At 38.3% G+C, this 10,265-nt stretch overlaps 1 protein-coding gene across 5 annotated transcripts in view; it reads left to right on the top strand.

The window, feature by feature from the left end:
- The first annotated feature begins 1,122 nt into the window (after positions 1–1,122).
- LOC122562520 (SWI/SNF-related matrix-associated actin-dependent regulator of chromatin subfamily E member 1-related-like) overlaps positions 1,123–10,265 on the top strand; it is a 34,070-nt gene continuing 24,927 nt past the window's right edge. The window contains exons 1-3 of one of the 5 annotated variants that reach the window (XM_043715398.1): positions 1,123–1,383; positions 4,302–4,354; positions 6,608–6,731. In XM_043715398.1, coding sequence (XP_043571333.1) covers positions 4,332–4,354; positions 6,608–6,731 — 147 coding nt within the window. In that variant the 5' untranslated portion in view covers positions 1,123–1,383; positions 4,302–4,331. Of the gene's footprint in view, positions 1,384–4,272; positions 4,355–6,607; positions 6,732–10,265 lie in introns of all 5 variants that reach the window. The other 4 variants (XM_043715419.1, XM_043715387.1, XM_043715408.1 and 1 more) reach the window with 4 other exon arrangements.

The raw sequence follows: 10,265 nt of genomic DNA on the forward strand, positions 1-10,265 counted from the left end.
GGACATTGCTGCAGAGTTCCAGTTGTCACTGTTCCAAGGCTATTTCATTTTATATTGCTATAACAAATTGTTCAGTCACCTAAGTTAAATATTTTTTCCATAATGTTTAATTCAACGTCTTTCTCAATAATGACACAGGACGAGACCACAAAGCTCTCAGTGATTGTCATAAAATCCATCTGGTTCACTAATATTCTTTAGAGAAGAAAATTATCTTCACCGCATATAGATTCACAGAAATGTGGATGACTCTCAACCACCCTCTGAAATGGCTGAACATTTAGTTCAAGAGCATAGGGATAGACCACAACCAGTGATAGTTGCATCCCAACAAAGAACTAAATAAATGTAAGCTCAAGGTCAGAATTCCGTACAAATTAAGGCCCTGCCTGTCTTCTCTTGGGGACACATACTTCAAGCCATTGTTTTGTAGAAGACTTAAGGGAGTTATCCCTTGGTACTCTGGGCAACTTTATTCCTAAATCACTAGAGTATTTTGCTCTACATTCTGTGTCCTATGATCCTACTCCACTAGCTACCTGATGAAGGGGCAATGCTCTGAAAGCTTGCACTTCCAAATAAACCTGTTGGACTATAACCTGGTGTTGTGTAATTTTTAACTTTGTCCACACCAGTCCAACACCAGCACCGCCACATCATAAATCAACATTACACAAGTTATCATCTTCAAATTTCTGTTTGTCGATTTTGCTGTGTGCAAATTGCCTATTATGTTTCCTACAATAGTAAAAAGTTCAATCATACTTCATTGGGTGTAAAACACTTTGAGACATCTGGTGGTCATAGAAAGCAGATGCATGTGTTTCCAATTTGTTACGGAACGTGAAGGAAATTTCTAGTCAGAGTTTGAGTGGTGTTTAAACATTGGGAGACAGGACAACATGTTAAAATTGAGATCATTCAGTTTTTTGTTAATGGGAAGGTTTCTACATTTGGGGAAAGGGAACTTTTATTGCTTCTGTCTTTGTCTCTGCCCCAACATGCAAGGTCAGCATAAATGCTTTGTAATTAACTGCAAAATCTGTGTGATTGTGCAATGTGTTGCAAACACTAGTGTGAGGGGAGGCTTTAGGATCCGGAGTCACCCTCTCAGGCATTGCAATACAGCCCACAGGCTGAGGCGTTGCTGCATTGTTGGAGTCCTCCAGCCGCCGGTGGCGCACGTGAGCCGCACTGCTCCGGCCAGGACGAACAGCGTGCGTGACCTTGTGGTGCCCGCCTTCCGGTCCGGCGGAAGTAAAACACTCGGCTGGGGCTGCGACGTCGTTGTGTTGTTTACGGATGGATTTAAACAGAAAAGACCGGTAAAAAAATAACATCAACAGCGCCGCACAGGCCGGCCTGGGGACTCGGAGAGTCACTGTGAGTAACAGGCACAAGACTGAAGTATGTGTAGCGCAGGGAGGTGCATTAAAATAGTGCATTATAGTGAATGTAACACATGTGCAGTTATGGTGTAAATAGCACAACAGCACTTAAAACATGCCCCAACTTATAGGGCATCTAACATTGCAATGTATGCAAATGCATAAATGTATTGTGTATAATAGCAATATGTACATTAAATATATAGAATGTACCTAAACCCTCTATCACAACAAAACTTACAAGGATGCAGCTTTCCTGTATAAATCATTGCAACCTACATTATATTAATACTGTATTAGCGCGAATATAACTATAATTATATGTAACTATATAAACATGCTTAATCTATACAGTAGCCTACAGAAGAGCAACTGCTAAAGTGTGGTTTAACAGTGGTGTAAATGTAACGACGTACACATTACAGTATGTGAAATAGGAATATAAGAATGTTTAGTGTGCAGTGTATTGTAAAACAGTTAATAGAGTTATCATGGCAACATGTTAATCTTGTGTTAGTGCATGAAGTACTGCTTCAAATGTACAAGCTTTAGTGTATATACCAATGCTATAATGGTATATTACCATATAATGTTTAAGACATGGTGAAATGTATATAAAGACAACTCTTGAATGAATAGTAATATAATGTTACAACTTTCAAAAAGCATAGTTATAGTCCATGCATCAGCAATATAGCCAAATGTATAGGCTATTTTGCATATATCAAGAGACCCTTCCAAAGGAAACACTGCCATCTATGAGTAGTCATTAGGTATACAATGATCATGCCTTCAAAATAGTATTACTTGGTACTATATATGGTTGTTTGTTTAACTTTTCAATATATTTAGCAAGAGAATTACTTTGTATCATTTATCAATGTGATCTATCTATGGTGTCATCTCTCAAGGCGTTGTGTATTAAAGTATTAACTCATTGTTCTTTGTGAATGCTTGTTATTTACCAATTTGTTGCCATGTTTCCTATAAGTGTCCACACACAGTACATTGTCTGAAAGTTTTTTTTGGGATATCCTGGGATTGTGAAAGATTCTTTTTTAAAAAAAGGTTTAAAGACTCTTCAGGTTTATCAGAATCTTTTGATGCTTCTTGTTAAACAGACAATACGTCAAAGCCAAATAAAGATTGAAAGAACTGTGAATGCTATAAATCAGAGACAAAAATAGAAATTAGTAGAAAGGCTGAGCAGGTCTAGCACCATCTGTGGAGAGAAATCAGTTAACTTTTCGGGTTGATGCATCAAAACCAATCAATCAAATTGTCCTTTTTTGTACTCACTACATTTGAGTAGTCATGTTTCTTCACACAATTAAAATCTGTAAGAATCACATCATTTGGTTAGGGATAGATCACAAAATTTATCCTTTAAGTTAGCTGTTATATGTTAGAAAGATTTCTTCTTGCATCCCCTTCGAACTTCCTGCAACCTGATAATTGGATTTGGATTTGTTAGCTGATTTATTGGCCATCCTGAATAACCCTTGAGAAGCTGGTGGTGGATCACCTTGAGCTACTTATAGTCTGTAAGGTGTAGGTGCACTTAAATTACAGCTAGCCACTAAATTCCTGGCAATTGATCTAGCCATGAGGAAAGAATGGCAATAAATTTTTAAAGGTGGTGTGGAATGTGGAAGGGGATTGGTCATGCTCCAGCTGTCTATGTTCATCTGGGGAGTAGAGTTGAGGATTTGGAAGGTTCTATTAATCATATTTATTTTGAGAGAGATACACATGCACCTCTACAGCTTTCTACACACTAGAGAGTTATGCAGAAAAGAATTCTCATGTCAATGGAAGTTATTTTTTCCACTGACAAATTGTTTATGTATTTGCAGCCAATATGTTGATAACAGTCTTGTACAGGAATTTTTTTTGAGAGTTTAGCATGAATTTCATAAACAATCTGACATTTTAAAAAGACCAATCATAACAGGTTATTTTGAAATCTATTTTGCCTTATCTTGATGTTAACACCCATTTCCACATTTTTTACTGAGGCTGACTGGTTTTAGTTGTTTGGCAAACAGGAAGACCAGAAGGTTTGATTATGTGAAATTGCAAGCATTTTGTCAAAAACTGGAAGCAACTTTTCATCCAAGCAGCACAGGTACCTGGTTGTACATTAGCGTAAGCAGTGAGGGAATAAGCTGGCCACGGACCAAGAGTAAAGCCTTTAAGGTGTACAGATCTATACCTAAGCGTATAGATCCTTCTAAACCTTTCCTATTCATGTACCTGTCCAAAGGTCTAGTAAATTTACTCTTTTTTTTAAGCGCCAATGAAAGATTGTGTTACAATCTGTTTCACCTTGATGTTTCATGACATTAAAACTCTATAGATGCCAGTTTCTATTATTATCAGTGATGGTTATATGTTTTGATTTTCTATTTCATAACTTTTTTGCTGTGCGTTCTCACAATGACCTTAAAAAGAGTGAACAGTTCATCAAACAGGTTGCATACCCTGAAAGAAAACTAAAGGGAGCATTTGTACACTAAATAGAGTTATAGAATCATACAGCTTGGATATAGACCTTTTGGTCCAACCTATCCAATACAACCAAGTTTCCCAAACTAGTCCCATTTGGCCCATATCCTTCTAAACCTTTCCTATTCATGTACCTGTCCAAAGGTCTAGTTAATTTACTCTTTTTTTTTTAAGTGCCAATGAAAGATTGTGTTAAGATATTAAGTTGTGAACCTTAAGATTTGTAAGAATCTTCTTGTGGGTCTTTTCCATGTACTTGAAAAGAGTGACCCAAACCTAATGGTTTGGACTTGAATACTTGACAGGATTGAATTTTAACTTGAAAATTTAACCATTTAAGTAATAACAAAGCTTGTTTTTTTAATTCTCCTTCTAGACATTTTATTGTAATTCCTGCTATTCCAGATCCTGCTCAATTGAGTGTGTTCTCAAGTGATGGACGGTACACCAGACACTGGGTATGTTCAATAGTTAGTGGAAATATCAGGGCAATTGCAAGTCAAATTATGTGTAAAATCTTATTTTCCTACCATTGAATATTGAGAAGATGGATGCAATTGTTTACAGTGATATCATAAAGTCCACCTCTTTAGACAATTGTCTAGTTCTGCCTCAGACTAATCACAGACTTGGTGTTTTATTCACAACTGTGCCATCACTAAGACCATCTCTCTATAATGTAACATAACTCTGCCCTTACTCAACTTCTGTTGCTGAAACCATAGGCTATGCCCTTCTTACCTCCAGATTTAGCTATTTCAATGTGTTCTTGGTCAGTTGCAGTTTCTACTCTCCACAAGCTTGAGGTTGTTCAAAACATTGCTCTCTGTACCTTAACTTGCACTGAGTCCTGCTCCCCATGCTCACTGACTTGCACTGATTACAAATTAAGCAAAGTCTCACTTTTAAAGTATTCATCTTTGTTTTCAGATTCCTCCATGCGTTGCTATCTCTGTAACCCTCAGCCCTACTGCATCTTTTTCTACCTGTCTCCACCTGTGCTTCACCATACACCTCTTGACATATCTGATTTTTAATTCCTCCAACATTGTTAACAGTAGCTACTTCATGCCTAATTTTGGAATTCCTTCTCTAAATTCCAGCACTTTTCTTTCCACTTCAGAGTTCTTGTTGAAAACCTATCTATTTGACCAAGCAAACAGTCAATTTAGTCCGACCAAACCTCCTTAAATGGCACAGTGTCACATTTTGTTTGGTTACAATCTGTTTCACCTTGATGTTTCATGACATTAAAACTCTATAGATGCCAGTTTCTATTATTATCAGTGATGGTTATATGTTTTGATTTTCTATTTCATAACTTTTTTGCTGTGCGTTCTCACAATGACCTTGTTTTAGTGATTCTACATCAGACATATTTACTAAACAAATAACTCTTCTTGGAAAAATGACTTGGAAATCTACTTCATTGGCCAAGATTTTTGTCACCCCCTCCTAAGACCCTTCTTTATCTGTCAGTTTTATGATCTGATTATATAAATTATTGTTGACTCATACTGCCTAATCTGTTTTAATACTTTCTGATACTTTGTAAATAGCCTGATTTGAAAGTTAATTTGTTTTCATGTAGGCCAGTAAGCTGTTTCTTGGAACAGTGGCTCCATTAATTTGTTGGGTTTGACCTCAAATAAACAAGAGTATAGATTTCCTCAAGCGTAGCAGATTTTCCTTAATTTACTGTTTGTGAACTACTGATCACCCTGTGAAAATGAGTAGCCTGAAAATTAACTACTTGTCCTCTTTAGTCTTCCAGGGATTTAAATTACAAGAATGCTTTTGTTATTGTCTTTGTCAAACTTTGTAAGTGCTTCACAGCATTTGATTTTTGTTTTAATGAGGAATCTGTCAGTGTCCTAGTGGTATCTTTCTAGTAATTCACTTTAAATTAATTTAAAAGAAACATTGAATTGTCCACGCCTATGTTTGAAATTCACAATCATTTTTTAGAAGTATTCAAACTTCAGGAGTCCATATGGCAAGTGATATTAAATTGATTGCATGGTTGAATTAGTGTCTTGATGTTACATTTGCTACCACAGCAGCCAGATGTTGCTGTTCGGGGAGTGCAGGAGCTGAAAAGTGAAACAGTGTCAAGATCAGGAAATGAGTACAGTTGTGTGAACACTTCATTGTTTGGATTCAACTGTTTGCCTTTTTACTTATGGATATTTTCTAATGAACCTGTTCAGAGATATTGAAACACATCTCTGGAACAGGATTTCAGTTATTTCTATTGCACTATAGGTAGGTAGCTATGTACCCCTCATCCCAGCAACATTGCAGATTTTGACTATAGCAGTCATTGAGTAACGTCTTTGCTTTTTCTGAAAGAAACTTTGTTGGTAATTTTTATGTTGGTAATAAATTACCAACAGTGAATTGAGAATTGGACTGCTTGGTTTTATGATACTACCATTTCCTTATCCATTTATACCATTGATTTGTCATTTCTTGAGGTATGTGGTCATTGCATTTCTTTGCAATTTTTATCCCTTTTCTAAATAATGTGTAAAATATGTATTTATGACATAGACAAACAATTTTAAATAGGCCATTTATGGTCCCCATAAGCAAAAGCAGACTGTTATGAAGTGGAGCTTATTTCAAGTTTGACAATGCAACATTTTTTTAATGTGGTACTACATTTCTTAATCATTCACTGAATTTGAAAACATACTTTTTTTCTGTAGATGCTCAACTACTCCAGGATCACCACAAGGAGTAAAACAGGATGAAGGTGAATCACCCGAAGGCCATAATACCTACAATGGATCACAGAAAAATGAGAAGCGGGGTGAAAAGAAAACTGAGGAGGCAAGTCATTCTATTTGTAGGACAGCTCTTTTGGTATATGCTTGTTTACTTGTTTTTGGTTCCCTTGCAAACGCCCATTTTCTAGCTTTTGACCCCATCTCTGTTCTGGCAATGGTCTGTTTCTATCTTTTTCATCACATTGATCTGAAGGTGAACACCTGACCACTTATACCTACCATCATTAAGGTTACATATGTCTTATCTGTAACATTGCTTGACTTCACTCCTAGCTCAATTCAACTGTTATAGAAATCATCACTCATATCTTCATGTGATCTGGATTTGACATATATTTGGAAAGGCAAGGACTACTTAAGGATAGTCAACATGACTTTGTGCCAAATGTGGGAAATTGTGTCTCTAACTTGATTCAGTTTCTTGAAGAAGTAATGAAGAGGATTGTTGAGGGTAGACCAGTGGACGTGATCTGTATGGACTTCAGTAAGGTGTTTGACAAGGATCCTCATACTAGACTGGTTAGACAACATGGAATATAGTGAGAACTAGCCTTTTGGATACAGAACTGACTTGAGGCTAGGAGATAGAGTATGGCGGTGGAGCGTTGCTTTTCAGACTAGAGGCCTGTGACCGGTAGTGTGGCACAGGATTGATGCTGGATCTTAGGGAGTGTTGCTGAACAAAAAGACCCTGGAATGCAGGTTCATAGCTCCTTGAGAATGGAATCGCAAATATTCACAATAGTGAAGAAGGCGTTTGGTATGTCTGCCTTTATTGGTCAGTGTGTTGAGTCTAGGAGTTGGGAGGTCATGGTGTGGCTGTACAGGACGTTAGTTAGGCCACTTTTGGAATACTGCGTTCAATTCTGGTCTCCATGCTATAGGAAGGATGTTCTGAAACTTGAAAGAATTCAGAAAAGATTTACATGGATGTTGTCAGGGTTGCACAGTTTGAGCTCTGGGGAGAGTCTGGGGCTATTTTCCCTGGAGTTTTGGAGGCTGAGCGGTTTATAAAATCATGAGGACCATGGATACGGTAAATACACAAGGTCTTTTCCCTGGGTTGGGCAAATCCAGAACCAGAGGGCATAGGTCTAAGGTGAGAGGGATAGATTTAAAAGCGACCTAAGGGGCAATGTTTTCCTACAGAGGATGGTGCAAGTATGGAACAAGCTGCCAGAGGCAGTGGTGGAGGCTGGTACAAATACAATATTTAAAGGCATCTGGAAGGGTTTAGACGGATATGGCCAAATGCTGGTAAATGGGACTAGATTTATTTAAGTTATCTACTCCGCATGGATGAGTTGGATCGAAGAGTCTGTTCCCATGCTGTCCAGCTCTATGACTATTCCAATGTGCTTTCAGCTGATTTCCTGAACTCTCCCTGTCAAATCTCTTGCTGTCTTGTTCTGTTACTCTGTCTTCAACTACTCCATCCTCACAATTCTCATGAATTCTGAATTGTAATGGCTCCACCCTTTGGTACCTATTCTCCAACTTCTGCAATTCCTTCCTTATACTTGCCCTCCTCTCTATCTTACCTTCCTCATTTAAGACATTCCTTGAACAGTACTTGCTTTGTTAAGCTTTTCGTCATTTAACCTAATAACGTTTTATGTGACTTGGTCTTGGAGTTTCTTTTTATAATGCTTCTGTGACTTGGGATTTTTCGTCAACTTAAGAGTGTTGTATGAATGTAAGGTTTTTTTCTTTTAATTTGCTCTTGCACGCTTGCATTTCCAGCTCTGTTCACCAACTAGAGAGTCAGGATGTTTACTTCAACCCTTTAGCACATTGGATTACACAGTGATGATGTTTTCAGGCTCAACCAAATGGGTTAACGGTTAACCATTAACTCCATCACATGGATTCAGCCTCAGCAGACAAGGATGACAGCCCATCAGGCCATTGTGCTGGATTTGTTGAGCAAAAGACCAGTTGTTCCCAACTGTGGATAAAATTGAGAATCAAACTTGTAAGGAGATCTCAGCTATCAGTAAGAATAATAGGTGATTATGGTAGGGGATTTTAACTTTCCAAACATAGACTGGGACAGCCATAGTGCTAAGGGTTTAGATGGAGAGGAATTTAAGTGTACAAGACAATTTTCTGATTTGGTATGTGCATGTACCTACTAGAGAAGGTGCAAAACTTGACCTACTCTTGGGAAATAAGGCAGGGCAGGTGACTGAGGTGTCAGTGGGGGAGCACTTTGGGTCCAGTGACCATAATTCTGGTAGATTTAAAATAATGATGGAAAAGGATAGACCAGATCTAAAAGTTGAAGTTCTAAATTGGAGAGAGGCCAATTTTGATGGTATTAGACAAGAACTTTCGAAAGCTGATTGGAGGCAGATGTTTGCAGGTAAAGGGACAGCTGGAAAATGGGAAGCCTTCATAAATGAGATAACGAAAATCCAGAGAAAGTATATTCCTGTCAGGGTGAAAGGAAAGGTAGGTATAGGGAATGCTGGATGACTAAAGAAATTGAGGGTTTGTTTAAGAAAAAGAAGGAAGCATATGTAAGGTACAGACCGGACAGATCGAGTGAATCCTTAGTAGAGTATAAATGAAGTAAGAGTATACTTTAGAGAGAAATCAGGAGGGCAAAAAGGGGACATGAGATAGCTTTGGCAAATAGAATTAAGGGAAATCCAAAGAGTTTTTACAAATACATTTAAGGACAAAAGGGTAATTAGGGAGAGAATAAGGCCCCTCAGAGATCATTGAGGTGGCCTTTGTGTGGAGCTGCAGAAAATGGGGGAGATACTAAATGAGTATTTTGCATCAATATTTACTGTGGAAAAGGATATGGAAGATTGTAGACTGTAGGGAAATAGATGGTGACATCTTGCAAAATGTCCAGATTGCAGAGGAGGAAGTGCTGGGTGTCTTGAAATGGGTAAAGGTGGAAAAATCCCCAGGACCTGATCAGGTGTATCCTAGGACTCTGTGTGAAGCTAGAGAAGTAATTGCCTCTAGCTGAGATATTTGTATCATCGATAGTCGCAGGTGAGGTGCTGGAAGACTGGAGGTTGGCTAACGTGGTGCCACTGTTTAAGAAGGATGATAAAGACAAGTCAGGAACTACAGACCAGTGAGTCTGACATTGGTGGTGGGCAAGTTGTTGGAGGGAATCCTGAGGGACAGGACGTACATGTATTTGGAAAGGCAAGGATTGATTAGAGATAGTCAACATGGTTTTGTGCATGGGAAATCATGTCTCCCAAACTGAGTTTTTTGAGGAAGTAACAAAGAGGATTGATGAGGTCAGAGCGGTAAATGTGATCTATATGGACTTCAGTAAGGCGTTCGACAAGGTTCCCCATGGGAGACTGATTAGCAAAGTTAGATTTCATGGAATAAAGGGAGAACTAGCCATTTGAATGCAGAACTGGCTCAAAGGTAGAAGACAGAGGGTGGTGGTGGAGAGTTGTTTTTCAGACTGGAGGCCTGTGACCAGTGGAGTGCCACAAGGATTGGTGCTGGGTCCTCTACTTTTTGTCATTTATATAAATGATTTGGATGTGAGCATAAGAGGTACAGTTAGTAAGTTTGCAGATGACACCAAAATTGG

This window comes from Chiloscyllium plagiosum, chromosome 2, assembly GCF_004010195.1.
Source record: "Chiloscyllium plagiosum isolate BGI_BamShark_2017 chromosome 2, ASM401019v2, whole genome shotgun sequence".
NCBI lineage: Eukaryota > Metazoa > Chordata > Chondrichthyes > Orectolobiformes > Hemiscylliidae > Chiloscyllium > Chiloscyllium plagiosum.